This window comes from Laetiporus sulphureus (assembly GCF_001632365.1).
Source record: "Laetiporus sulphureus 93-53 unplaced genomic scaffold LAESUscaffold_62, whole genome shotgun sequence".
NCBI classification, from domain to species: domain Eukaryota; kingdom Fungi; phylum Basidiomycota; class Agaricomycetes; order Polyporales; family Laetiporaceae; genus Laetiporus; species Laetiporus sulphureus.
Window position 1 is genome coordinate 35,445 of NW_024468571.1, and position 26,099 is coordinate 61,543.

The 26,099-nt window shown below is 51.9% G+C and overlaps 12 protein-coding genes across 12 annotated transcripts; 6 read left to right on the forward strand and 6 right to left on the reverse strand.

The window, feature by feature from the left end:
• Window positions 1-412: 412 nt before the first annotated feature.
• On the forward strand, window positions 413-1,438 carry LAESUDRAFT_731308 (uncharacterized protein). Its single transcript, XM_040910020.1, has 3 exons — window positions 413-717; window positions 775-1,091; window positions 1,141-1,438. Exons 2-3 carry the CDS (start codon window positions 792-794, stop codon window positions 1,153-1,155), a joined length of 315 nt encoding a protein of 104 aa, XP_040759059.1. The 5' UTR covers window positions 413-717; window positions 775-791; the 3' UTR covers window positions 1,156-1,438.
• Window positions 1,439-3,567: 2,129 nt separating this feature from the next.
• On the reverse strand, window positions 3,568-3,936 carry LAESUDRAFT_617051 (uncharacterized protein; the record flags this gene model as incomplete). The annotated part of the gene is made up of 1 exon (XM_040903227.1): window positions 3,568-3,936. A coding segment is annotated over one exon (369 nt), but the record flags the coding sequence as incomplete, so codon positions are not given.
• A 3,280-nt stretch (window positions 3,937-7,216) lies between these two features.
• Window positions 7,217-8,007, forward strand: LAESUDRAFT_664193 (carbohydrate esterase family 16 protein; the record flags this gene model as incomplete). The annotated part of the gene is made up of 4 exons (XM_040905102.1): window positions 7,217-7,379; window positions 7,433-7,460; window positions 7,517-7,650; window positions 7,709-8,007. 4 exons carry the CDS (start codon window positions 7,217-7,219, stop codon window positions 8,005-8,007), a joined length of 624 nt encoding a protein of 207 aa, XP_040759061.1.
• Window positions 8,008-8,217: 210 nt separating this feature from the next.
• Window positions 8,218-9,020, reverse strand: LAESUDRAFT_664130 (uncharacterized protein; the record flags this gene model as incomplete). The annotated part of the gene is made up of 2 exons (XM_040905096.1): window positions 8,218-8,493; window positions 8,547-9,020. 2 exons carry the CDS (start codon window positions 9,018-9,020, stop codon window positions 8,218-8,220), a joined length of 750 nt encoding a protein of 249 aa, XP_040759062.1.
• Window positions 9,021-9,187: 167 nt separating this feature from the next.
• LAESUDRAFT_664148 (uncharacterized protein) lies at window positions 9,188-11,394 on the forward strand (the record flags this gene model as incomplete). The annotated part of the gene is made up of 10 exons (XM_040905099.1): window positions 9,188-9,353; window positions 9,395-9,600; window positions 9,653-9,719; window positions 9,769-9,889; window positions 9,939-10,025; window positions 10,079-10,195; window positions 10,251-10,316; window positions 10,389-10,876; window positions 10,934-11,200; window positions 11,267-11,394. 10 exons carry the CDS (start codon window positions 9,188-9,190, stop codon window positions 11,392-11,394), a joined length of 1,713 nt encoding a protein of 570 aa, XP_040759063.1.
• LAESUDRAFT_731312 (Leo1-domain-containing protein) lies at window positions 11,352-13,305 on the reverse strand. Its single transcript, XM_040910021.1, has 4 exons — window positions 13,006-13,305; window positions 12,769-12,958; window positions 12,521-12,715; window positions 11,352-12,461 (listed from the first exon to the last, which is right to left on the reverse strand). The coding sequence occupies exons 1-4, from the start codon at window positions 13,206-13,208 to the stop codon at window positions 11,445-11,447; spliced, it is 1,605 nt and encodes a 534-aa protein (XP_040759064.1). The 5' UTR covers window positions 13,209-13,305; the 3' UTR covers window positions 11,352-11,444.
• Window positions 13,306-14,103: 798 nt separating this feature from the next.
• Window positions 14,104-14,817, reverse strand: LAESUDRAFT_731314 (uncharacterized protein; the record flags this gene model as incomplete). The annotated part of the gene is made up of 2 exons (XM_040910022.1): window positions 14,104-14,226; window positions 14,695-14,817. Coding segments are annotated over 2 exons (246 nt in total), but the record flags the coding sequence as incomplete, so codon positions are not given.
• A 940-nt stretch (window positions 14,818-15,757) lies between these two features.
• On the forward strand, window positions 15,758-16,419 carry LAESUDRAFT_485300 (uncharacterized protein). Its single transcript, XM_040902647.1, has one exon. The coding sequence runs from the start codon at window positions 15,789-15,791 to the stop codon at window positions 16,221-16,223; it is 435 nt and encodes a 144-aa protein (XP_040759066.1). The 5' UTR covers window positions 15,758-15,788; the 3' UTR covers window positions 16,224-16,419.
• Window positions 16,420-18,047: 1,628 nt separating this feature from the next.
• Window positions 18,048-19,075, forward strand: LAESUDRAFT_633402 (uncharacterized protein; the record flags this gene model as incomplete). Its single annotated transcript, XM_040903425.1, has 2 exons — window positions 18,048-18,161; window positions 18,215-19,075. Coding segments are annotated over 2 exons (975 nt in total), but the record flags the coding sequence as incomplete, so codon positions are not given.
• Window positions 19,076-19,217: 142 nt separating this feature from the next.
• Window positions 19,218-19,878, forward strand: LAESUDRAFT_485264 (uncharacterized protein). Its single transcript, XM_040902646.1, has 3 exons — window positions 19,218-19,430; window positions 19,484-19,638; window positions 19,700-19,878. The coding sequence occupies exons 1-3, from the start codon at window positions 19,265-19,267 to the stop codon at window positions 19,763-19,765; spliced, it is 387 nt and encodes a 128-aa protein (XP_040759068.1). The 5' UTR covers window positions 19,218-19,264; the 3' UTR covers window positions 19,766-19,878.
• A 648-nt stretch (window positions 19,879-20,526) lies between these two features.
• Window positions 20,527-22,805, reverse strand: LAESUDRAFT_745453 (uncharacterized protein). The gene is made up of 14 exons (XM_040911373.1): window positions 22,359-22,805; window positions 22,294-22,301; window positions 22,130-22,246; window positions 21,911-22,071; window positions 21,822-21,842; window positions 21,717-21,759; window positions 21,619-21,658; window positions 21,452-21,567; window positions 21,383-21,396; window positions 21,271-21,325; window positions 21,129-21,212; window positions 21,022-21,070; window positions 20,888-20,955; window positions 20,527-20,832 (listed from the first exon to the last, which is right to left on the reverse strand). The coding sequence occupies exons 1-14, from the start codon at window positions 22,684-22,686 to the stop codon at window positions 20,650-20,652; spliced, it is 1,287 nt and encodes a 428-aa protein (XP_040759069.1). The 5' UTR covers window positions 22,687-22,805; the 3' UTR covers window positions 20,527-20,649.
• A 1,102-nt stretch (window positions 22,806-23,907) lies between these two features.
• Window positions 23,908-25,803, reverse strand: LAESUDRAFT_763821 (ribonuclease H-like protein; the record flags this gene model as incomplete). The annotated part of the gene is made up of 8 exons (XM_040913335.1): window positions 23,908-24,055; window positions 24,123-24,591; window positions 24,650-24,874; window positions 24,923-24,971; window positions 25,022-25,041; window positions 25,091-25,212; window positions 25,280-25,546; window positions 25,610-25,803. The coding sequence occupies 8 exons, from the start codon at window positions 25,801-25,803 to the stop codon at window positions 23,908-23,910; spliced, it is 1,494 nt and encodes a 497-aa protein (XP_040759070.1).
• Between the last annotated feature and the right edge of the window lie 296 nt (window positions 25,804-26,099).

Genomic DNA, 26,099 nt, shown 5'->3' on the forward strand with positions numbered 1-26,099 from the left:
TGTGAGTAGAAGGTGCTATCAAGGGCGCAAGCTGCATGGTGAGGCGGTAGCGTTGAGCACAAGAAACATACAAGACGAGCATGTTCAGGCCAACAAAACAGACGGAGGCTTTGTTGACGCTTGTGACCACTCTCGTTCAGCGGAAGTAGCAAGGGACCAAAGGGACGTCCAGCTTTGACAACGAGTACAAAGTCGAGGAATGAAGCTTAGCATACAGAAGAATGGAACACTCACCTCTAAGATCATTCTAACAATATCAATTGACATATTCCCCGTGGGAACTGTCATTCAGATCCAGCACTATCCTCGCCACCGCTCCGCCGATGCTGGTATGAAGAGCAATCCGACCACGAAGACAAGGTAATTATCGTCCGCAAAGACGGTGAGCAGCGCAATCACTCAATTTGCGAGTTAGGAGCGCAACACACCCGGTAGCATTCATGTCTGTTCTATCAATTCAGATGCATTGGGCGCGGCGTGAGCCATTGGAGAAATACACAGCGTTTTGGCATCGTACGTTTGCCACGATAAGCAGCGTCTTTCTTTCAGGTAACGCTGCTTCTCTGCTGGCCTCGTATTCTCGGAGATGAATCTCGTCTTCCGAGTTATACTTGACCATGAAGAGTGGCGCGGGTCCCGTCTCCACGAATGATATAAAGGCTTGTCTAGCGAACGCCTCCGTCAGGCCATTCGCCAGCTAGTGTCCATTGCTCATCAGTCAGTGTCGTTCACCCATCTTCTATCCGTTATACTCACTTCTGCTTCGTCTATCAGGCCAGCTCTCCAGAACTATGTTCAACTTCAAGTTGTCAGCTTTCATCTCTGCCGCCCTCGCGCTTGCCTTTGCAGCGAAAAGGGCCAGTGCCGCCGAATCCTGCTCCTGTGCAACCCCGAATACTCCGGTCGGAATTATCAATGAGCCGATCACCAGGCAGTGTTGCGCGACTGCTGGAGGAGAATTGACCCTAGTCAGCACGTGCTTGTTCGAGTACCCGAACCATGCCTACGTCTATTTCTCTGAATGCTGCAGCGACGTGGAACAGGGTCGCGAGGGGTGGACTACTGCTTGCTTCAATGTGAACGACGACGAGGTTGGTCTCTGCATCATCTAACCTAGGTAACGCTGATCAGCTTCCGCAGTCTACTACTGACTGATGTCAGAGCGCGCATGCAGATCCGAGACGCTGCCGCATCCCTGTGTCTCGTAGTAGTACAGATCCTGCTCACCCGTCAGCTCCGCTGAATAACGTTGTCATCGTGTATGCTGTGCGTTCTCGCAAAGGACTCGCAGATTACTGGAAATTATTTCGGATCGATGAAGATTTTGATGGCCGTCGCATCTCTCGTCTGGACCTGTGCTCGAGAGAGAGCTGAAAGGGGCTCCCTTGACACGCATTGAGAATTGCCCAATCTCAAACAAGAAAGTGGTCTGATGGGTGCGTGTGAGCTATGGTGCTTACAGACGTATCGGCCATAACCATGTACGGACGTGTCGAGAGCGAGCGACTAACAGAGCCCGAACATGAGACCTGTGAATCACCGTTCGCTCATCAATGAGGCGAGGGAAGGCTTTTGCAGCATACTGTCTTTCAAATGTTGTAGTATGTATGAAGGCTGTTTTCTTGGGCTCAAGATACTTCAGCGCGGTTGCCGGCTGTGTCACCACGACTTTCACTATGAGGAGTGGAGAGCTCACGAACTTCCTGGTATTGAACCAATCCTCCACTAAGTGCGCCGTAAGAATTGTGAGAGCAGTAGCTCACCACCGCGTATGACCAATTTATTGCTAATCAGGCCCCAGGGCTTGAGAGTTTTTCGAGAATCATGTCGTGGACAAGACTGCTGTTATGAAGCTTGAATTTTCCAGATTACGAGCCGGAGACCATCATGATCCCGGTTAATAATGCGACATAAAGCCGTCCACGACGGTTTTCTGTCAGACTCGTAAATCGATTCCGTTAGCGCATGTTTTAAGTTGCCTTTCAGGAAAGGGAGAAGCTTACCTTCATCAATTTTGTAATATCTAGGTCCGCGAGCATCCAGTATTCACGTTATGGCCTGCCACAATTTCCATCAGTAGCACTGCAGTAGAGTCGACTAGCGATTTTGCCAAATCCGTTTTCTCATGCATTCATATTTGGGATCCCCAGTTGGTGCAACGTTTCGGTATCATGCAGAGAGGAGCGGCGGAGATAGAACCGAAATGGCTGTCACTTAGGACCATATTTCAATGGGTTCACCATGATCCAGCATCTGCGCTTTCGCGAGAGTGATGTTCAACCTGTAGCCGAGGTGCTCAGTCACATGCCAGCGGAAACCTGGCTCTAGACACTAGGTGTGGCCAAACAGAGTTCATAGACCTATTCGTTATATTATTCTTGGAGACTTGGTACAAATAGAGACTATCGCCGCGGAGTACACGTACAACTTCAGGCTTCATGATGCTCACGCCGAAGTGTTCTTAGCACGAGTCTTTGGCCGCACCGCACGTCTCGCTAAGTCGCCAGGCATCTGCTGAATACGTCTTCCCATAGGAATCTTGGTCGGACGCGGAGGCGACGCTGCCGGTGTCCCAGCCGTAGCCTTCGCCTGCTCGCCCGTCGGCTTCGCCTTCTTCACGAGCTCCTTCTTCTTCGCCTCCTTGGGCACCTTCGCAGTTGCGAATATGTACGTTGCCGCGTTCGTCGTGTCGACGAGCACGGGACGCGAAATCGACAGCCGTCGGATCGCCTTCTTCAGTACGGGCAGGCGTGACCTGTCCGGGCTACGGCTGCTCGGAGAGGTTTGCGGCGTTGGCACCGAACGCGGCTTGAGCGGTGTGCGGACAGCGTCGCTCTGCATGACGATTACGAGCTCTCCGTCTGAGCTGTCTTCCGTTTCCGGACGTGCCGGACGCTGGGGCGTGGGACTTGACGAGCGAGAGAAAGGGATTGGCGCAGATGAAGCAGACGATGAAGCCGACGGAGCCGATGAGAACGCTGCAGGAGATGTGGTGCCTGAAGATTCCTCCTCGATATACGGAAGCCGCGCGAAAGACGATAATATAGGATCAACATGCTCCTGTACAGGCCGTGCTGGTTCTTGAGAAGCATCACAATCCTTCGCACATTGGTTTTGGCTGATTGCGACGACCTCGATGCGCGCACGTTTAGACCTTGCTGAGATGTCACTTGTTGCGCTAGACCCAGACACCGACGCGCTCATACTCGCCCGGCTAATTCCTGCAACATACCGAGAGAACGAGGCAGAGATCGGGAACGATGCAGAGGAGCGCTGAGACTGCATCGAATGACTGGCACGGAACCGCTCACTCGCCAGTGGTGGAAGGTTCGGGTAAGCAGACGAAGAGGAAGAAGCAGAAACCTGAGCAGTAGACTCGCTTTGGACGGGTGGTGCAGCTGCGAGTGCTTCGTCGATGTCTGCCATAGAAGAGACCAGAGAGGACGCCAGAGTTTCCAGAGCCGAAGGAAGCGATGGCTGAGCAGCTGCAACCAAGAAAGGCCGAGTAGGTTCCCGATTGTCGTCAGGATCCGCCAGTGATGCATTCAACTGGATACCTCTGCGCTCAATTAGTTCCTTTAGGGCGCGCTTGCGAGCGTCGGGTAGCTCTTCTACGATGGATGAGATATCCGACGGCGACGGGGTTACCAGGTCTGCGCTACTCGTATCCTTTTTTGCCTTCCCCTTCCAGAACTTCGCCCTTTTCCTCCAGTTTCTCGCATCCTTTCTCGCAGTCAGTATGCACCTTATCTGTGCTTCGTAATCTGCCGGGGTCCTGGGCCCGATCACTGGCTCGAGCAACGCCGCCCACACACTGTCTGGATTTGAAACCGCCTCCTTGATCGCAGTTACCAGTGCGGCCTCCGGTTCGGCACCTTGATCCAGTGCGCTGTACGCTTGAGCGAGCACCGGCTTGTGAGCGCCTACGGCGATCATGAGCTCAATGAATTTGCGGTGGCGGAGGCGCTCGGCGGTGAGTGCCGTGTTCTCTGCTGCAAGGACTTGGACGCGATCGTCCGCCCCACCGCGAGCGATAGCAACATGCAGAGCCCGTTGAGTCTGGATGAGATGAGCGCGAAGAGAGGAGACTTCTGCGACTGCCTTCTCCAGTGTTTCCTGAGTGGCTTGAAGGGCAGTGCGTTCGGTCTGAAGGGCACTTTCAAGTGCGGGGACACGCCTATTGGATTTATACTGGAACTCGAGGGCAGCTTCAAGCTCCCGAATACGTTGAGTGAGCTCACTGAGCGGTGAGAAGCTATCCTCGCTGGGGACGGGCGCCGGATCGATGGGGAAGCGAGCGATTGACATAGGTATTGCCGGGATATATGGAGCGAATACCTCGGTGCCATGGGCCGTGGCGAGAACCAGCTCGTCGAGACCGTTAGCAGATCGGGGCCGTGGGGCCAAGGGAGCAACTGGATGGAAGTAGGTATCGCCGTCCGACCTGGCGCGACGGTGGAAGATGTGAGAGAGCCTAGGGAATCGCATAGTGAGGGGTTAGTACGATGGTGATGTCTATGAAAGTGGGTGCTATGGTGTAAGAGCGTAATGTATGGAGAGACGCTGTTTTAATGTATGGGGGTGCGGCTGACTGGGGCTGACCACGAACGTCAGGATGTCAGCGACTTGTCAGCCTCCGGGGACTGGCGAACTGAGGGCGACTGAGTCCTGCTAGGAGCTCCGCTACGTCCATCTGCATAGCTAACAGACGTAGCTGAAAAAACACATCATAGTCGCGGATTCGTGTGGCTGCATGATGGCTCAACGATGCGCTTCACAGCTCGCCGGTCCAATCCATGATGTTGCTGCGACACATCGAGAAAGTCGTTGCTGTAGTATCGACGGCGCAGCTCGCAAAGAGGGGAACAGCTAGAAAAGCTCGAAACGGAGAGCCTCCTTGCAAGTTCAAGGCGAAAGAGATCGGACGAAAACAGTGAGCGCTTGACCGAACCCGGGCAGGCGGCGCATTTGAGCGACCCTTGCTCACCCCCACTCCACATTTCCACTTATGGTAATACCAGTTATTTGTGCACGATAATGTACAGATTTGAAATGATAAGAGGCAAAAAGGTGAAATAGCCATTGCAAACGACCCGGCACATGACAAGTTTAGGGCAGACAAATGTGAACTTCCACGATCGTCTGGCGAAAAGAAAGTGAAAAGTAGCTGAAACTGACCAGGTTCGAACTTGCGACATACAAAATGAAATCGCGGTGGTAGCCACTAAGCTAAGTGACCACGATGATTGTGTTTCTAGTAATATATATCATAAATTATTTTAAGCCAATAATGTCCGTTATGAATATCATCAGTGAGTATCAACACACCCACTCCCCTCATGACAGAAGGTAAATATAGATGTGCTTATGCATTAGACTCATCAATATTATCTGGAAATAACAGTAGAGGCAGTTTAAGGTGGCTTGAGGTGCATGGATGGACCGAACACATTTTGATTGAATTTACACAGAACATATCATTTCCTTTTATGGGAATGTGGAGTGGGGGTGAGCTGGGTCCGCTGCGCATTTGCGAGTCGTGAGTCGTGACCAGCTCCATTTACCGTTTCACGCCCTAACGAAGCTCTTATGCTATGCCTAGTGCACTCGCGGTAAAGTATCATTGATGTTGTGGTTGCATATGCGATAATGCTAGTATGTTGAACAAGGATGATACGACGATGCGCCCAACTTGCTTTGAAGCCAGAGCCGGCGGTGAATGGTAATTGTACGATTTCCGAGCCAGACGGCTACCGGTAACATTTCGTTGGCGTATAGTATGCATGTACTTCCCGTTATGCGACGTGCCAGCGAGGAGTACGGATAAGTCCTCCACCCATCGTGACGAAACACCATCCACCGTCCATTACTCACGAGCCGACTCCAACAGAGCACGCAAGTCGATAACGTCGAAGAAGATGCTTGGATAACAGATGCGGAACAGATTGTCTCATGTTTTGCTTTCCTCCACAACGTCCATCGAAGAAATGAAACGAGATCTTCAAATATCGATGGCGTTTGTTGAACCTCAGAAAGTTGATCAGCGGTTACAAGAAGTCAAACAGGTGCGAGACAAGTTTCGAATCATAAGCCTACTATAAAGCATATCAGGTATATACGCCGTGATCCTTTATTAATACAGTAGTGAGAATATGTCATTGCATCGAGGCTGGCCTGCTCTGTGATTTCTCCTCTGTTTGCTGAATGCAGAATCTGTCTGAGTGGCAAGGTTCAAACACGGCCAAGAAGCAAGACTCACTGTATTACGAGCTCAGCGCTCAACGGTAGCGTTCAACGTCAATGTTCGTCAAACGAAGTGGTTGAACTTTGCCCAAACTTCGTGAACGGTCACGCGATATGCACGTGAACGCGATTGATATACGATCGCGAATACGCTGTGCCCCTCCTTGTGCACCAGCGGCACGGCGCAACTGTTTGGCCCGCATGATAACGACATGAAACATACACTTTATACTGAGGAGGAAGCGAACCATCATCCTAAGAAACAGAAACCTGATCAAAACGTACTGCAATGTCCTGAAGTTGCTGAGCACACCCACACAAAGGTCGGAGATTCTACAAAAAACGAGAAAGGTGAGTTCTCTGAAAGATGAATTGCTCTTATTCTGAAGCATTCCAAATGTGTAAGAGCTGTGCATGCTTCCATTCTATTCCACCAGTCTTCATTGGCAAGGACTGGACACGATAACAGATTTAATAGCCTTGTGAGTCGTCTGTTGAGTCCTGCATGTTTGGGCAACATTGGTACCTACTGTGGTGGCACATTTGACTCCAACCATTTGAGAGGGTGCGACACACTTCAAACGTTTTACATCCAGCAACCCGGGTGATATGACCTGTGGCGCAATGTCACTCAGCTAAAGGGAGAGTGCCCTGTGCATGTCATGTTGCGATGATCCTATAATGGCAGCCCGAGTGCTGTGATCTGCAACAATCGACTTTGTAGCAACTGCTAAGGATGCATGTGATGTTTGACAGTTGATACCAAATGTGTCGCTACAATATCATGCGCATGGTTACGGAACCCTGCATATAGCGGCCAAAGGTCCTGACCGTCTTGTTTTTCAGCGGTGACTCAACCACATACTATAGCGGCTGCAAGACATGGGTACGTGTGGAGACTTCTCTGCATCCTCTTTGCTAAATTATCAGCAATATAGCTTGGACACATTCTATCGGCTGTGAATAATCAAAGATGCAAGACGGGAAGTCCCGTCTGAATGCTTCTTGCTACTCGGTAGCTGGCAGCACTGTCGAAGATGACCTCGAATGCCAGCTTGAGAGGTTCTTTGAGCAATATCCTAAGAAGAAGACGCCAGATTCGAAACCGCCTTTGGACGCAAATAAATCGCTATATGGTGGGTTGGTCATCTCGAAGCTTTTTAGACGATCAATGCTCACTTCCATCCAGTCCTCTGGGTAGGAACTAATGATTGCGGGTATGTAGGAACATATCATAGATATTTTGCGACGCTGATCAATGGCTTGACCGTAGACAAGCCGACCCGTCAGACCTGGAAGATATTGTAGACAGTCTTTTCGCAAATGGTCTGGACGAGCTCTACGTGAAAGCTGGCGCTCGCAACTTTCTCCTCATTGACGTCCCACCGAACGAGCGCTCTCCAGCAGGTTCGTATCGTTCTGCTAGCCACCTATAGCTAACCTCATATATTGTGGTGTCATGCAGCTACGATCCTGTCCACCGACATATCTAAACAATACCTGATGTGGAATGAGCTACTGAACGAGCGGGCCAGGTTATTCGCACAAGAAAGCAAGAATGCGTCCGTCTTCTTGTTCTCAGCCAACGCAGTGATATCTGCGATCCTCGACGCTCCTGATGAGTATGGATTTGAAGAGGAGGATATATTTGAAGAAGGTGGTCCAATTTGGCTGGACGACATGCACCTAACGAGCGACGTTCACGCAATCATAGCAGAAAAACTGGAGAAAGCGTTGCATTCCGTGCCATGTGGCAGCGCATAGTTCATCGTCGTTGAATCCTGTAGCCAGAACGGCGAAATAAATTTTTGCGAGCTGCGCTGAGCACCGCGTCCAAAACAGTGTAACATGTGCACCTAAAATGTCGAAATCACATCAAACTTGACAGGCCACAAGCGCGGAATGAGGGTATGGAACGAGAAGAAGTATCGATCGCAGACTCCGATAGCGCAGTTGCGCAAAGCCTTGCCCTTCTTACTGCTCCAAGGCTTCTGGGGCTGTTTTGGCGTTACGCTCGCGTAATGCACTTTTCTCAGCATTGAGAGAAGTGGATGTCCCAGTAGAACTGGCGACTGTTTTCGACTGCTGTGAATCCTGGCCGACTTCCTCTTTCTTGAGCTTGGCAGGTCCATTCGACACCGTCCATGAGCGGCCTGCTAGACGTTGCGTGCGACGAGCATCCCATATCATGTATAGAATAGCCTCTGAAGTCGCAACCACGATGGCAACAAACAAGGCCAGGAGGACTTTCTGGTGCGTGGTCACAGACACAGCACACATTGAGAAAAGGCTTTAGAACCTACCCACTCGTCCTTCCAAGCTAGTCTTCCTGCCGCCCACCATGTTGCTACGCCAGCGCCCCCTATGCTCAGCAGCGCATTGATAACTGCAGTAACCATACGCCTGTCGCTGAGATCTCGCTGCGCTTGTTCATGCGGAGTAGATGCAGTTTGCACGGAAGGGAATTTACGGTCGGGAGAGGTGCGCGTACCGGCCAGCAGCGATACCATACTGTAGTCACTGGGCTGGAGAGGAGGGTCGTTCTCTCTTAGAGCCCTTTCGCCGTCAGCAGAGCGCGCCCAGGAAGAGATTGACGCGAGCAGTGGGTATGGGATCGTGCGAGACGATGCAGATGCCTCAGAATTGTCGGCATTAAGAACGGCGCTCAATTGCGAGGAAAGCGACGGAATCAGCGTAGGAGGTAGCTTCCGCAATGCCTCGAGGAGATGAGGCTCAAGCGATATGTTCAGTTCAGACGCAGTATCTAATTTCGACATGGTAGTCCGAAGGAAAGATGCGCGTCTGCCTGCGTCTGCGTTCTCGAGACTTCAGCGCTTCACCTTCAAAGCTTCATCTCCACTCTTTGCTCTCGCGCTCAAGGAATTGTGACTAGTCAACATAGAACTCAAACAGCGCTGCAGTCTTCTGGGGCCTCTTCTTGCTTATGTCGCATCAGCCTCAGGGCGTCTTGGAGACAGATGGAATTGTCGATCCTCTCATTCGGCGGGTGCACGATGTTCTTCGGACTTTTGACCGCGACTCCGTGCAATCTATCCTTGATCTGACCGATGCTTTGAATAAATGTTCAGTGTTACTTGCGAAGGATCAGAGTTACCGGTGCGTGCTTGATGTATTCCATCTGCTGAGTGAGCGTTGAAGTCATCTAGACATGTTGTAGGCGAGACCAACCCTTCGCTGCGGAAGCTCGTCCAGGAATTGTGGAAGACGTCTGCGGAGCTACACGCGGATGAGGATATAATATCGACGACACAGCTTGCTACGCTCTCACAGAGCCTTGCTAAATTCACCCGGAATCTAGTGGCTGCGGAACCACATAATCAACAGAGAGTATTGTCCGTGTTCGCCTCGTAGGTCCTTATGGACGCCACTGAGGAACCCACACAGTGAGAACGAACCTACCATCCGTGCGATGGCGTATCGATACACGTCTTACGCAGCCTTGCAAGAGCCGGCATGTCCGTCGTCCGCTCTGCTCATACCTATTGCGACTGAACTCAGTCACAGCCATTGCAAGCAGTCGAATGCTGGTACAAGCATTGTCAAATCTGGTGACAGGCAACGAGCCTCTTTTACAAAATATCTGGAAGATGTACTTGTCGCTACCGGAAGAACAGCTCATCCTCCTGTACGATCTCTAACATTAGTGCATCCATGTCCTTCTAACACAATCACAGGCGCCTCTTTGCTTCCCCTGACATGCGAACTGCCTCCTCCACGTTCATATTCATCTTGAATTGCATCCATGGAAACAGGGAACGTCTGTACGTCATGCTTGCATCTTTATAGTAACTTATCCCTCATCGACACATATAAGGGAAATGTTGATCCGCAGTCCGAGAGGCCCTCGCCTATGCATCTGTGTGCTCGACCGTATCAACTCTCTGGTAGATGCTGAAGAGGCCACAGACGGGGCCCATGCCTTCGACGTAGGGTATACTGACTGCTTCCTTTGCTATTTATGGCCTGCTAACCTCTGTCTCCGTCAGATACGAGGTGTTCTCTCTCATGGCGGAAGGCGGGCTCATCCCAGCCCTCTATACAACGATCGCTTTGTGAGCAGCTCTGATCGATTCTACCTCACGAGATGAATTTTAACGACGTCCATCGACCACGAACATTTCCAGAGAGGACGAGATTGTGACTCCGCACCAAACTACCCTACTCAAGCTTCTTGATTCCCATCTACAACGTCCCGGCTCAAATAGCCCATTAAATGCGACAGATCAGCTCGTTCGGAACGATCTCCTCCGCATGCTTACTGACGAATTCTTCGCCCTATCGGCATATGTTCAACGGACTATCCGCAAAGCGATGGGTCCAAAAGTCGATACCGATGGAGATAAGGATGCGGGTTGTGGTGGCGAAGCAGCTGCACCCAAACCACCTCAGGAACTGGACTTGTTGCTGCCGAAAGTCTGCGAGGCTCTGGTGCTAGTTACACAATGCCTGATATCACTCGCATTGCACGCTGAGGAACTCGCCGGTGCCCCTGTCGGCTCATCAGCTGACAGGGCGCAATCAGAGCAGGCTATGTCGTATACTGGCAGGGTGAAGAATCACTTGACGCAAGAGCGCTCGACCGGCGGCGAAGGACTGCCAGAAAGCATCGTTGGTGTGTCATCCTTGCAATCCACCTCCGCTGTATACGAGCGCTTACAATCATCGTAAGAAATTTTACGGTTAATAGATGTATTCGTTCCTCGGATCACCTTTGGCAAAGTAGTGCAGCGCCCTCTGCCTCCTGGGGCGACTGCACAGGACACCGCCGCTGAAGCTCATCCGTCCGCAGCTGCAGGCTTCTCATACGTCAAGCGCGACCTCGTCCGGCTACTCGGCATCCTCTGCTCGGAGAATAGGGACGTGCAGGATCGCGTGCGTGAAGCTGGAGGTATCCCTGTCGTGATGAACCTCTGCGTCATAGATGATCAGAACCCATGTAAGTCGAATTCTTATCATTCAGATAGAATGGAACATGCTGTTGAATGCTGTCTTGAATGTGCAGATTTGAAAGAACATGCCATCTTCACCTTACGCAACATTCTGCATGGAAACAAGGAGAATCAAGACGTCGTGAAGGAAATTCAGCCAGTCGGCCGGTGGGACGAGTACGGTGTATTGCAGAGTATTTAAGTCAGTAATGAATCGTCCCTATGTAGCGTTAGTACATCTGTAGCACAACACTACTCCTCTTCCTCGTCGAACCCGACAGCCCTCCTCTTACGCCCGCCGGATGTGGTACGACGGCGCACCCCAAACTCATCGTCCTCCTCCTCGCTTTCCACGTCCATGCCCTCCTCTCCTCGTCCCTCGTCCACAGCACCTTCTTCCTGCGACTTCCCACTCGATACCCTTTTTCGCTTGCGCTCCTCCTCTTCCTGGCGGTTGAGCTGCGCCTCGAGCCTCTCCAGGTCATCTTCTTCGCCTTCTTCTTCCTCCACCCGGCTGCGCCGCGTGCTCTTCCGTCTATTGGCCTCTTCATCTGACTCACCGTAAGCGTCGACTTCCTCGTCTGAGTCGGCAACAAGGAAATCGTCCGTCTGGTACTCCCCAGGCCCCTTCTTGCTGCTCTCCTCATGACCACCTGCCTTCCGCTTCCTCCCAACCCTCCCACTCGCACCCTCCTCGCCATACTCATCCTCCGACCGTCCACCAAACACGCCCTCTTCCTCGTCTTCCGACCACATATCTTCCCCCGAGCGCTTCCTCGTATAGCCTGTCCGCCTCCTGCGCGGACCGCCAAGCCCGTCGTCCTCGCCGCGCGGCTTGCGAGGTTTGCGCGCCGCCTGGCGCATCAGCTCGAGCTTCTCGCGCTCCGGGTCCATCGTCGGGTCCGGAGCCATGCGCAGCCGCGCGACTTTGTTGTGCTTCTGTCCTACCGCACGCACGAGCATGCGGTGCGTCTCGGACTGCATGCCCGTCGGGCGCAACGACATGTAGCCAGTGATGAGCGCCTCGCACTGCAGGATCTCGGCGCGCTTGTGCTGTGCGACGAGGTAGGTGAGGCCCTGCGACTTGCCGGGTGTGGTCTGCGAGGACGGGATGGCGGTCTGCGAAGGCTGTTGGCTGCTGCCGAAAGATTGGCGTGGAATGGCACCGGAAGTGTCGATTGTCTGTGTGATGTCAAAGAGCTCCTTGCCCAATTGCAGGCTGAGAGTCCCGTCAGACCAACGAACTATCCGGCTGTTTGATTGCCTCCTCTGTTTGTAAGCAAATGAATGACCATTAGATGAGCCCACCACACCCGCATGCGACTCACGTCCTGGCCATTCTTGTCTTTCACCCATCGCCATCGCACGGTATTCTCGACCTTGAGCTTGATAGTCATGCTCTTCTCACGCACGCTCTCGGCTTGCTGCGCTTCTTCGTCCTCTTGCTCAGGACCAATGTAGGTGTCGGGATGGAAAGGTTTTGAATCAACCTTGACGAAATTAGGCATGCGAATCACCCAATACTAAAGTACGATAAGGTTCGACAACATTGAAACCTAATCAGACAACAACTCACATTTCCATCCGAGCTTCGTGGGACAGGTATGTTGGGAATGGCAGCGTTCGCCTCGAGGACCTGTTCAACTATCGGCTCGCCGCCCTCTTCGTCCTCTTCCGCATACTCCATAGCCTCCCTATGCCTTCTTTCTGGTGAAGACAAGCCATCAAGGTGTTCGGCATGCTCCGACGATGCCGGGGTCGCGACCCTAGAGGAATGTTATGCATGAAACGGAACATAGTACTGCGTACTCACTCGTCGTGTGTGACAACGTGCACGTCGTTATCTTCAGCCTCACCGAAAAGGTCGTGCATGTCCTCGTCCTTGACGGTAACGTCTGTGTGGCCATTCTCGGAGCCCAGCGCTGGTTCACCCATTGCGACGTCGTCCAAGGGTGGCTGATACTTGGTTTCTTGCAGTGCCGAGGGCGGGTCCAGCGCACCAGCAAGAGAAGACATTTCGGTGGATGCGTGTGGAAGAGGGGAGATCAGAGTAGGATGTCGAGCTCAGATGTAGCAATCAAGGTGTGTTCAGACAGTACAAGCGCCCGACCACGCGTGGCCGCCACAACGGGCCGAGGCAATATAAAGTTACTTATTTGGCTCACTTTGTTCACTTATCGTAGCTTGCTGCCACCAAACTCGTAGAGGGCTCACTTGGGTTCACTTGGGGTTTTTCCCACGCTTCACTCGTTCACTTGTAGCTTATTGTACCTCGCTGCTCCTCGCACTGCTCTTCCTTGCTACATGTTGCCCTCCCTCACTTCGTTCTCGATTCCTCGTCGTCCATTATGGCAGCAGACCGATCGCGAGTATGACACACACAGCCTCGAGGCAGCATTTACGTGCATTTCCAGCTGTCCTCCGCTCTGTCACATCAGGGCTTTCCATTACATCAAGCCGTCATTGTAGTGACATATCGCCTTGACTCATATGGTGGTTGAGATTGTCTAGCTGCACGGTAAGCTGCGCGATTCATACCCAGACTTCAAGATGTCCTCCTTGCCTATCGCCTTAACACCCGCGCCACCGGAACGCAAGTCAGTGTTCCTGAGCATCTTCTTGCGATTGGCATCATCATCCTATCACCCTCCATCATAGCATCCGATCAATGATTAATGCCAGCTCGCGCCATCTCTCATTGAGGTCCACATGCCACCGGCAACACTACTATATAGTACATGTGGTGATTCCATTCGCTTTCGCTCATTTAGCTTCCCTCACGTTCTCTCACTTATGGTCACTTATGGTCACTTATGCTCGCGTATCCTGCGCGTATCATCACTTACACTCACGTATCGTCACTTGACAGCGCGTACGCTCACTTATGGCTGCATAGAGTTGGATTTATCCTCTATATTGAGCACTTGTTCTCCTGTAGCACACCATGCAGACACACACGCACCGGCTTGTTCAAGGCTTCTTCCGCTGGCACTTCCAGCCCTGCCACCCTTTCGACCTCGCTCCGGTCACCAGTCTAGCTCGCGATGTGAGTTATCACTGCGATGGGTCATGAACACTCACATTACAGTCAGGCCACCGCGAGACGAATCATCGCCAAAGGCTACGTAACTGTACATCAGCGTCGGCGCATCACGAGGCATGTAAACATGCCGAGGCGGCGAGCAGAAAACTGGGCAGTTTGACGGTGATGGCGGGCTAGGTAGGTGCATAACACAGCCTTGGAGTATTTACATAGTAGCTGTCTGAGTTCAATGTGGCCGATGCATAATGAATCAGCCAGTTAACAGAAGGGCTGGAGAGGGGCAAATCTAGAGGATTTACCGCGACTGCTGATGCCTATTTTGCCTGGCGGGGGCCTTGTTGGGGTCACTGAGACTTGCAGGGGTTCACTTTGGGTTCACTTTTGGTCACTTGTACTCACTTGCTCAGTGGGCAACATGCAGGAAGTGTCAAGTGAGCATAAGTGAGCATAAGTGAAGACAAGCGAGAATAAGCGCCCGACGTCGACAATTTCACTTGTGCTGCCAAAATAAGGTTCAAGTGAACCACAAGTAACTTTTGTAAGGGATAAGTGACTAAGTGAAGTGAAATTGTTAACCGTCGGGCCTTGAACCGCCGTTGTATACATACTTTGAATGACCATAAAGTTTTTGTAAATGGTAAGGTGAGCTTCCGTGAATGACGGTGGATGAACGACACTCACGCCGCGAATTCTAGTTATCCAATCTATCACGAAAGCTGTGACACCAGCTCATAAGCGATACGGGAAATCAGCTTCAACTGACATGCCTGACGCATTCAAAGTCTAGTTTATGGACTTTATGGTTCCCCTTCAATCTCTTATGCGCTTTTCTCAGAACGTCCTCTGAACATTTAACACTAAAGAGTACAGCGGGGATATGATGCGTCTAATGCACCATCTTTCAGCACCAAATCGCGGCGATACAGAGGCTCTTCTACACCGTCAATAACATGAAGATGCCAGAAGGGAAAAAAAGCTTACCTCGTTCGACTACGCAATTGTCTGTCAGAAAGCAGTCACTCTAGGCTCTGCAGGTGTTGTTCATGGGCTTCCAAAGCAAGCATGGAAAAGTAAGAAATGATCCTTCCCGGGTGGCCAGTCTGTTTACCGTCCCATAACTGTGAGCTCATCCGATAATTGTTTTGATTGAAAGACACTTTAAGAGTCGAATATCCCAGATGACGATCGCGAGTCGTTCCTTGGTTCAAGAGGTCTGCCCACAACCAGATCTCCCGCCGCCTGACTTTCTGATCCAGTATGCATGTTCTTCTTTCCCTATATTGCGCACATGAGCTGATCTGCGAAAAAATGCATCGAAACAGCGATCGTTTCACTACTCCTACGAACCGTCCCAGCCTTCCCAACTTGTTCATCATCGCCCACAAACTAAGCGCCCGTTTTGGACGCTCTCTGACTTCCTCGACTCGCTTCCCAAGCCGTTCTCATGGCACCTAAGGCTCCGTAGGTCGTTTTTCTCCCCAATCTCAGACGTCGATCGCGCATGTTGACACTATCTTACTCGCAGCGCAGAAGCGCGGGAGGTTGCCGATGGCATGCACGCTATGAACGTTGCCGGGCTCGAGAAGTACATAAACTCCGCACAAAAAGCGCTTGATAACGAGGCAGTGCAGCGCAAACGGTCAAACGCCATACCGAGGAGATTGAGTATTTGCACGACGTGCTCGCTGTCAGACCCGACGGACGAAGAGAAAATAGATCTCCTCGCTTTGAAAGTTTGTGCCTCGCAAACCGTGCGGCGGGATACCTGCTCGAATGATAGACAAGAGCTCAGGAAGGCATTGTTTGACGGGCAGGAAGCTGGCGAACTCGACCCAAGCTACGGCAAAGCGCTGCAGGTACTTCCGCCAGCGAAAGCCCATCAGATCCTCGGAGACCTTGTCGAAGGCTATAGATGTCTTAACTATGGCGTTACGCCAACAAGGCCTTGCCAGGGGCAAAGCCTCAATGACGCACTCTTTGGTGCATAGGCGGGTTCCCGGAAGCGATGAGGTGTTAAATATTACCTGTTCATCCCAATGTACATCTCATGGTGGCGCCTGGCAGCCGAAAGACTTGCGTGCCTTTTGTCGGCATGTGTCGTCAATAAGGACAGAGGCCGACGTTCGAGGGACCTCGTTGATAACGACTCCACCTCAAATTTATGGCCAGGTGTTTAAACGAGTAGTGCTGTTTAAAGGACCGGTTGTATACTGTACCATGGCTCGTCACACCGCAGACATGAAAGCATTTGTTCTTGTTATTAAATGACACTAAATTGTAATTGATTGCCTTTTTGGGAAATGAAGTTGCCTGATTAAAGCATAGCATTGCATAGGTCACACTCTAGAACACATTTTCAGAGCATTTGCAATGGGAACAAATGCCTTCATGTCTGCGGTGTCACCTTCTGTCGCAAGGTGTGCCGCCGGCGATAGCCGGCGCTTCTCGTAGCGGCAACCAGAAAATGCAAATACCTGCAAATATGTACAAATCGCTCGACTCGATGCCCTTATCACCATCCACTCGCTGTTCGTTATGACGACAACTTTGAATATACCTGTTGCTATTGTTGACTTCTTCAAAGATGGCAGTGACCCATTCCTCCACCCAAATGTCCTTCGGGTATCCATCAATCCTGAAGAGGCAACCATAAACGATATTGTTGACGAGGTCGCTAAAGACCAGAAAGTTTCAACATCAGATGTCACCTTATGGAAGGTTTGTCACCAATGTATTCCCACCTATCGCGTTCGCTAATGCCTGCACCAGCCGAAGGAATTGCTCAACCAGCGGGACAGAGGAAGGCTCTCCCAGCTCCTTAATGACAATGACAATGAACTCGGACGCCTCTGCGACAATATTACAGACAAAGGCGAGGAACGCTGCAGCGACGAGCTTTCTCTTGGCGGGTTACCGCGTAGTGCCAAGCTCCCCCTTCTTGTGGCGCGAATCGACAAAGAGGCAGAGAATCAGACGTCGAAGAGAAAGAGGAAGGATCTGGTTGATGATGCAGAAATGGATGAGGGCCGTGATGAGGTATCACCATTGACCAAGCGTACGTCACATTGAACTGTCGTTCTCACCAAACACCCTGATGTCATCGTGCAGGTTTCAAGAAAACGATCAGCACAGGATTACCTAGCCCGTCCGTTGCTGCAGTGCAAACCACTGCCGAAATCGAGGAGGCTAGAGATTTTCCTACGGAGCTTCCTGCAATACAGCGTAAGCTCGCTGCATCATCGTCCAACTGACGGAGTTCTAATCTGATTTCAGGTCGCAATGAATACCTTTCGACTGTCGAAAAACTCGGGAGCGTCTCCGTTAATAGTCCCGCAGACATTGCGAAGATGCACAAACTCTTATTCGACGGCCGGGCTTTGAAAGATGACGGTCAATATGGCCTGCCTGTGGCGCTCTATCATCCGGCCTTGGCTGCTTTGCAACATCAATTCGAGACGCTTGATTTGCAAATCAAGCAGGCTCGGATGCCGAAAGTCAATGAAGGAGAATTACCTGATGGATTCGTCCGACTCGACAGCGAATTATTCAACGCATCCGCGAGGTATTTCACCAAATCGCGCGTCTTTTATCAGAAGGAATGGGATCGGTGGGCATCCGCAGTGAGACCATTTTGTGAATGTATTTTTGGATTGGACGACCTTGAGGAGCAGAAGGTCAACGAGGATGCAGAGGAACCGGAGACAGAGAAAGGAAGTTCGAGCAAGAAGAACAAAGGTGAGAATGATAGCAAGAACAAGGGAAAGATTTCGAGGGGCACGAGATTAGCGGATGCTGTCTGGAAGTACTATCTCGTCCTGGAGCTTAAGAATGAATATGGGGTGGGCGGCAATCCGACCCTTCAGGGCACTTACTGGTATGCGAAAAGCTTATTCGGCCTCAAGGTCCGCAGGTATTCTTCTCTGTGGGTTTCTTGCTCGCTGACGTAGCGGTCGAATAGGAGAAATTCAAAAACACCAAGTTCCCCTATATTATTCTCGGCATCGCGGGCACCGTGCTCGAAGTTTCCATAGCGGTATGCCTGGAGAAGATCCTTGTGGACAAAATCCTTCATTTCGAGATTCACGATGGTGACGACGACGACGAGACGATCACCAAGCTGGCCTTGATTGTTTCGGCACTGAAAGGCTGTGCGCGCGAGCTTGGGATCGAATTTCACCGTCTCGAGAAAGCGACCGCTGGCGACGGCCCACCTGAAAACGAGACGTGGCACTTACCTCGTCCATCCGCCGTTCCTTCCCCGAACTTTCCGATGCCGGCGTTGAAGTTCAAATCGAAGCTAAGCCGAGAGAACAGGGCAATTGTATTGGAACGAGATGAACCGAACATGCGTCCGCTCTTCCTTGCCGACTACACGCACGAAGGATCATCATCAGCGGTGGAGACGGTGGTCAAGTTTCCAGTCACGTACAACAAGGATGCGCATAGGATGCTGGCGGACAAAAACTACGCGCCGAAGCTATACACCGGCGTACCCGTGATCGGTGGACGAGAAATGGTCGTCATGGAGCGCGTGTATGGAAAGCGGATGTGCGACTATCCCCGAAACAGCCTTCCAAACAGCGTATTCGAGGACATCAAAGGAGCTTTAGAGATCTTGCATGATCTCAAGCTCGTGTTCGGTGATCTCCGCGATACAAATATTATGATTGTTGAAGGCGACGGCGAAGGCAAGACTAAAGTCAGGGCAACGCTCATTGACTTCGATTGGGTCGGTGAAGACGGGAGAGCCTCCTATCCAGCTCTGATAAACATGAAACTCGTTGGCACGGAGTATGACTCCGACGTCCGTGCGCGGGGGCTCATGCGAAAGCAGCACGACAAGTCGGCTCTCGATTTCCTCCGTAAGAAGTACCGTGTTAAAGGGATGGAGGAGGGCGAGAAAGCACCGGAATAAGTACGTTTCATGTCTGCTTAGCCTGGTTGCCACAATTCTGTCTTTTCTACCATCATACTTTACTCCCCATCTCGTTCGATAGCAATTCGCATGACGTGAACAGTACATAAATACATGCAACTTTTCCACCTCATCAGCTCTGGCTTATTGCCTCCAGGAAGTCCAAGTTGGCTAATGTCCGGCACGACGATGAATGTGTCTGTGAACACAAATTTGTCACCTGCCTTTGCTGATCTGCCCACAATCTGGCAGATCTCCCGCCGCCTGACTTTCTGCTCCAGTATGCACGTCCTTCTTTCCCTATATTGCGCACATGAGCTGACCTGCGAAAAGGTGCGTCAAAACATCAATCGCCTCACTACTGCCTACGAATCGTCCCAGCCTTCCCAACTTGTTCATCATCATCCCCAAACTATGCCATCACTTGGACGCTTTCTGACCTTTCCATAGCTCGCTCCCAAGCCGTTCTCCTGGAGCTTCGAGACTCCGTAGGTCGTTTCTCTAACCATTCCTAAACGTTAAACAAAGTTGACACTATCTTGCTTTCAGCGACGAAGCGCAGGAAGTTGTCGAGGCGTACACGCTATGAACGTCGCCGGTTCGAGAAGTACATAAAATCCGCACAAAAAGCGCTTGGTAACGAGGCAGTGCAGCGCAATCACCGCTCAGATACGATCAAACGCCATACCGAGAAGATTGAGTATTTGCACGACGTGCTCGCGTCAGGTTCGACGGACGAAGAGAAAAACAAATGCTCCCTTTGAAAAATGTGTGCCATGCGGATTGTGCGGCGGGATACCTGTTGAAGCACGGGCAAGACCTCAAGCAGGCATTGTTTGACGGGCAGGAAGCCAGCGGGCTCGACGCAAGCTACGGCAAAGTGTGAGTGCCTGGTGGGTTTCCAGAGCGCTGCAGGTACTACCGCCAGGCGAAAGTCCGTCAGATCCTCGGAGACCACCGAAGGCTATAGATGTCCTAACCACGGCCCTATGCCAACAAGGCATTGCCAGGGGCAAAGCCTCAATGACGCGCTCTTGGGTGCATGCGGCGGATTCTCGGAAGCAGTGAACATTACATATTACCTGTGCTTCCGAATGTACATCTCATGGTGGCACCTGGCAGTCGAAAGACTTGCGTACCTTTTGTGGGCATGTGTCGTCAATAAGGACAGAGACCGACGTTCGACGACTCGGGACCTCGTTGAGTACGAGCGCCGGGCGGATGCGCATGTGAAGGGAATTCTTGGACCACCACCGCCGAGAATCCGACTTCGACACCGTCTGCAACATGCGCAGATAGTTTTCTCTCCGATTCGCGATCTTGGTTCTCGAGGCCTTCCTACAGTACTTGACATCACGCAATTCTGTAAGCATACTGCCAGGGAACAAAGTAAGAGCATCTGATAAATTCTACACAACGATGACAACAACGGGACTACACTGTTCTTACGCGCACCGCTCCGGAGAATCCGCTATCCTCCATCCACCGGTTCGAATCAGTCAGTTGGACAGCACGTCGATTTTCTCCTCCTGCAGCGCGGGCGCGGGGGGTGCTACGTGCGACCCATCCGTGATATCCTCGCGCACGGCCTTGCCCTGCTGGTTCTTGAAGAAGACGATGTCGCCCTTGGACTCGATGAACTTGCACTGCGTAAATGAGCGCCACAGAGCGTAGAACGTAGGCTGCAGAGCAGAGTTCTAGCACGGAAATAGCAGCATGTACGATTAAATGGCATACCGTCGTGTCATAGTAATAGTATTCGCCGAGCACAGGCTTGATGGCCTCTGTCACCTGAGGCAGGTTGTCTGACAAGGGGAGAATGATTGTCAGCTATCTCGTTGCCAAACCTAGAAGAAATGAAAAGAACGCACAGAATGGCACCGTTACGAAGAAGTGGTGCGCCACATGGTCATGAGCGATCTGTGATAGAATTTGACCTCAACATCCCGACTGGTGTGTCTCGCTCAGGATAGCTTACACCGTGCCAGAAGAACCGTCCAACCCAGCCAAACATAGGCCTGTCCACGGTCGCCAGCGCGCCCCGAAGGAATGTCCACTGGTTCTATAAACGAATTTCTGTCAGTCCGTCACTGTATGATTCGTTAATATAAGGCACGCACGCGGTAATACGGTACCGTCGGGTCACTGTGCTGCAGGTACGTGATTGTAACGATCCTGCAATTATCTCAGAAATCTTATACAGGTCGGTGGAAATGCTCCTCCTCCACTTACCAGCTGTGCGCGAACTAGTAATAGGACCAAGTCAACGCCAGAACCTGAAGGAGACAATAGAAAGCTTACGAGCCACGGGACGAAGTACAGCCTCCAAACGTTGTTGAAGCTGGTGGTGTGGATCCAAAGGCCAAGTAGGCCCACCATGATCGCCATTGCAACATCCGATATAGCAATGAGGTGGCCTGCGAAATCGTCAGACCGATACATGATTCACAGCCGAGCGCTTCACGTACGTTCTTCCGGGCGGAAAAGCTGCGCATTTGGATTGTAGTGCTACATTATCCCAGACTGAGCACAATCCCATCGGGCAGCAAGCACACAAGAGACTCACGCTAGTCCAAGGCGGGTACTTCGGGTTGCCCTTGCGGTTGTGGCTGCACAAGAACACCGCTCAGCATCGGATCTGTAAACACAACTCTGGGAAGCGGAAGCCTACATCAGATAGAGTTGGAAACCTCTGCGAAAGATAATCAACGTCAACATCAAACGCCAACAACATATCCCCATATGTAATGAAATACCCACAAGAACTGCCGGATGAGCATCTTGTAGAGGGTGTACAGCGGTGTCTCCTCGACGAGCTCATGATAGTCCATCGGCCTCGCGATGTGCTCCTCAGGCAAGTGGAAGTCCTCGCGGCTGGGCGGGTGGTAGGTCTCGTCTCGGGCCAAACTATTGGTACCTTTCTAAGGTGGAAACATCACAGCGTTGAGTTGTGTTCTTCGAGCCAAAGGAAGCACGTACGTGATGGGAGCGATGCGTCGCACGCCAGGCGTAGTACGGGGTCAGCATGAAGGTGTGCATTATCATGCCGAGAACCGCGTTGGCCATGTTGCTCCCGGCCAGAGCGTCATGGCCACACTGAACTATCGTCAGCGCTCGCCGAAGTCGACGGCATATGGACTGACCTCGTGCCCTGGAAGCAAGGCGTTAATGGTTAATACGAGCCACCAGTGAGGTTCATCGAACGTACCAAGAGTCCAAACGCCCGTAAACGTCACACTCTCCCACAACCAGTAGAACGACCACATTGCGTAGCTCAGTGCCGTGACAGCCCTGCTGGGAAGCTCATAGCTCGCTGCAACATGGTGGACGATCGAATCGATCTTTGTCGCAAAGACAAAGAGTGCCACAGCGATCGAGAGGTGCCGGACAACGTAGAAGACTGCCTTGGAGGTGCTGCGCTGGAAGAGATGCTTAGGAACGGCAGCGTGGACGTCCTTGATGGTGATGTTTGGTGGCGTGAAGGTCGCCTTCTTGCGCGCCTCATACTCGGGCGAGTCCTTGAACAGAGCCACCATGATGGCCTCGAGAACTGTCTGTGCGGTATGGAAGAGGGAGAAGCCCGAGCAATCACCCTGGCCGGGGCTTCTTATGTATCGGACATGTCTCCCAATGCGGATCTATGCTATGCGAGTTGCGGGATCAGAGAAGACTAGACGGGGTATGCCTGTGAGAACAATCCTTGATTAAGAGTTACCATAGGAAGACGGAGCCAGGAACCCCATGGACATACCGTCTAGACGGGGACAAGATAATCATGAGAATGTCACAAGCGCTATGGAGGGTCGTTGAAACGATGATCCCACCAGCTCAGATTGGACTTCCATCAGACTGGCCAACCGGCATCCCACAACTCTTGGACGACTCTGGGCGTAAAAACACGCCTTTGGGTGAGTACCCCCTCCAGAAACGACCAGCCTTGCGGCGCTGCAGGGCCAGAACTCCTCTAAGCATCGGATGCCACCTTCTTTACCTCCATATGCGGTCGCGCCGCACGACTATCAACGCGAGGTCGACGCAGAAGCACAGCAGATGGATAAATTGCAACAAAGAATTCTGTAGACTTGAAGCGTGGTCATGCCTCGTGTCTTGGTTCTGCCTAAATGCCGGCGGCCGCGAGGCTCCGGAGAATCACTCGGACGCCGTGGTAGTGCGAAGATTTTGTCACAGAAGATTGCGACCTTGCGTGATCTCGAGGTGATAGTTGAAGTTTCGCTGTGGCCAGCCATTGGGATGCCACACTTGCAATCGCGCTCGTGCTTGTATACTGGAGGTCCAGAAATTCTGGCCTTCAACATGATTTTGCCTGATAAGCGCTGTTCTGATGGCATCCTGGACAGCTGTAAAGAAGAGAAAATTTATGCACAAGCGTGTTTTGCATGATCAAAGAAAGAAAGCGGCGCGCAAGTTCTACGAGACGCGATCCATTTTAGTAGTATCGTACTATCTCGAAGCGCCCAGCCCCAACACACGGTACACTGCCCTTCAATTTGACAATCATCAGGACTACAAATCTTCATAGCGACGGCAGACAATCTTCTCTACATTCCTCTCATGGCTATGATGCAGGAAGGGCTCTACATATGCGGCATTAACAATCTTATCGAGGCTATTCCGGGGATGCGTCCCATTTGATCCATGGAGTAAGCCACAAACTGGGCTTTCGTTCTCGAGCAGAATACATGCAGCAGTAACCAGTTGACTGATCGCATGAATATCAAACCCATGCTTCGTCCGCGTCAAGCGGTCGGTGTCCGTTTCTCAATCCACTCAAACATCCGGTGAAGCCTGTTCCAGGTCTCGCTGTCGCGCTCCACAAGCGCTCGCAGCCGCTCGATGGAATACGGCAAGGAGGGATCCAACCGCACCGCCCAGACGATGTAGGATCTGCGTGCGTTCCGAGCGGACGAGGTGTCAGCAGGATAACGTTAGACGGTTGAACGGATGGACGCACACTGCTTTCAGTGGTAGGACGCTGAAGGCAGCACAGATTTCCTCGATCGGCCTGTCTTGATGGTGCCAGAGGATGTACGCCTGCATCCATTCTTTTCGCACCGCGTTTGGTGAGAGTGCGTTGAGGTCCATGGTCTGAGGGTGCACGATGCTCTTCGGGTAGACCTTCGGCAGAGGCACCGACTGAGTCTCGATGGTTGCGATTTCTGTGGCAGCGATCGTGATCTCGGCGCCCTGAATTGCTACGTCTTCCAACGAAACGTCAAACTCATCCTCTACCGTATCATTTGCAGGCTCGTGCTCCTGCCCCTGTGTCTTTACAGAGATCAGAGTCTGTACTTCTTTGAGCCCGCTTCTTTCAATCTGACTCTCCTGGCTCTCTTGACTCTCGACTACCGATCTCGCCTCCGGGGCCATTGCCTCAAGGCGTTTGTACACCATGAGCCCGCTATGCGCGTCATTCGCCGCATCTTTGGCAGTCCGCCTTAATTAGAAGCATGGCACCTCATGAGCAGCGGGCAGACGCACATGTTATTTGCTCATCTGTCAGCGGGACGCTCTCCCAATTCGACATACGCACCGGGCCCTTGTCGAGCATCTTACCGATATACCGCTCTACCATCGCCGCAAGACTGGCGCTCTTGCGGGGGTGTTGCGTCCGGAAATCTGGGTCTACTTCGTATGCGAAGGCAGGCAGGTCAACCAGGTTCCCAGCCTCGATGCCGAAGTCCTGAAGGAGCTTCGTCCCGTCATCTGAACGCAAGATAAGAGGTTATAATATGAGACTCTCCAATCACTCACTCTTGATTCTGACGCCGACTTTCGGGATGTCGGGGGACTTGAGGATTTCCTGGAAGGTTGTCACGCATCGTGAATAGGAATTGCTTACCTTACACTCACCTGGACCTTCTGTGGAACTCCTGCGCTCGATCAGAGGATATGATGCCAGAACATGAAAGTATGGCTTACCATCCATCTGGCTCAAATGTATGAGCATAATGATTTGTTCGTCGCATAGCTGAAGCAACGCAGTGGGGAAGGATCTGAAAGGATTAAACCGGACCTTCCACTCCATGTCAAAGCCGAGCGGTCTGCCATAGATTGAAGTCACGCTATCGGCCTTCAAGACTGAGCCTGTGCTCAATAGCACGTACGTACCCTTTGAGCATCTGGACGAGGTCGTTGGCCTCGTCTTCGTTATACGTGTACGCGATAGTGGGCTCGGGCTCGTAGTCTTTATAAGAATAGAACGAGTCGGGCTCTTCTTCGACATCGGGCTCTTCTCCGGGCTCCGACCTACGCACGGACTTCTTGCGAGTCGCCCCCTTGCCCTTCGTGGAAAGCGAAGCCTTCGCGACCTTATTTGCTGCTGAGCTGATAGCCTTATTGGTGTGTGGCGCCCACTTCAGGAACGACGAATATAGCCTACGCAGCAATGCGTCCCGAGCATTAACTTAACTTAATAACGAGATAGCAGAATACCCCTACGGCTGCGAGGTCGCAGGTGGGTTGTGAGCACCCAAGAGTCCTCCACCGCCTTGTGTAACCCAAATCGGATTGAACGTCGAACCTGACTTCGTTGAGGACAGCGTGTACAGGGTCCTCCTCGACGGTGTGGCCGGACGCTTCACCCGACATAACGAGGGTGGGAGCTTGGACTCCTTGATAGCATTAAATACCATGCTGCAAAGGAAAGAATCACCTATGTCATAATCATATCTCTCGCAATGTACCCAGCTTCCTGGTTGTCACTTACCGGCAGCCGGATTGCGGAATGTTGGGGGGTGGAGGGACGACTGAACCAGTGCAGAATTCAGCGTATCCCAACGAAAGAGCGAACTCAGTTGTTCACTGACCCGCCGTTATAGCACGAGCCGATAGTACTGTTATTGTCTCGTCGGGTCACCGTAGCCGGCCGAATGAGGACAAGACGAATCGAATTACCGGAAAACCAATGAAAACATTATGATTAAATATA

What these genes read in the sequence shown, in the direction of transcription:
- LAESUDRAFT_731308 (XM_040910020.1), top strand. Translation starts at nt 792, where the DNA reads ATGTTCAACTTCAAGTTGTCAGCTTTCATCTCTGCCGCCCTCGCGCTT.
- LAESUDRAFT_731312 (XM_040910021.1), bottom strand. Translation starts at nt 13,208, where the DNA reads ATGTCTTCTCTTGCTGGTGCGCTGGACCCGCCCTCGGCACTGCAAGAA. An exon ending in CACGTTGTCACACACGACGA is followed by an intron (nt 12,959 to 13,005) that starts GTGAGTACGCAG and finishes ACATTCCTCTAG; the next exon opens with GGTCGCGACCCCGGCATCGT. An exon ending in CACGAAGCTCGGATGGAAAT is followed by an intron (nt 12,716 to 12,768) that starts GTGAGTTGTTGT and finishes ATCGTACTTTAG; the next exon opens with TATTGGGTGATTCGCATGCC.
- LAESUDRAFT_485300 (XM_040902647.1), top strand. Translation starts at nt 15,789, where the DNA reads ATGCACGCTATGAACGTTGCCGGGCTCGAGAAGTACATAAACTCCGCA.
- LAESUDRAFT_485264 (XM_040902646.1), top strand. Translation starts at nt 19,265, where the DNA reads ATGCAACTTTTCCACCTCATCAGCTCTGGCTTATTGCCTCCAGGAAGT. An exon ending in CCGCCTGACTTTCTGCTCCA is followed by an intron (nt 19,431 to 19,483) that starts GTATGCACGTCC and finishes ACCTGCGAAAAG; the next exon opens with GTGCGTCAAAACATCAATCG. An exon ending in TCCTGGAGCTTCGAGACTCC is followed by an intron (nt 19,639 to 19,699) that starts GTAGGTCGTTTC and finishes TCTTGCTTTCAG; the next exon opens with CGACGAAGCGCAGGAAGTTG.
- LAESUDRAFT_745453 (XM_040911373.1), bottom strand. Translation starts at nt 22,686, where the DNA reads ATGGTGGCTCTGTTCAAGGACTCGCCCGAGTATGAGGCGCGCAAGAAG. An exon ending in CGACGGTACCGTATTACCGC is followed by an intron (nt 21,213 to 21,270) that starts GTGCGTGCCTTA and finishes ATTCGTTTATAG; the next exon opens with AACCAGTGGACATTCCTTCG. An exon ending in CTTCGTAACGGTGCCATTCT is followed by an intron (nt 20,956 to 21,021) that starts GTGCGTTCTTTT and finishes TCCCCTTGTCAG; the next exon opens with ACAACCTGCCTCAGGTGACA.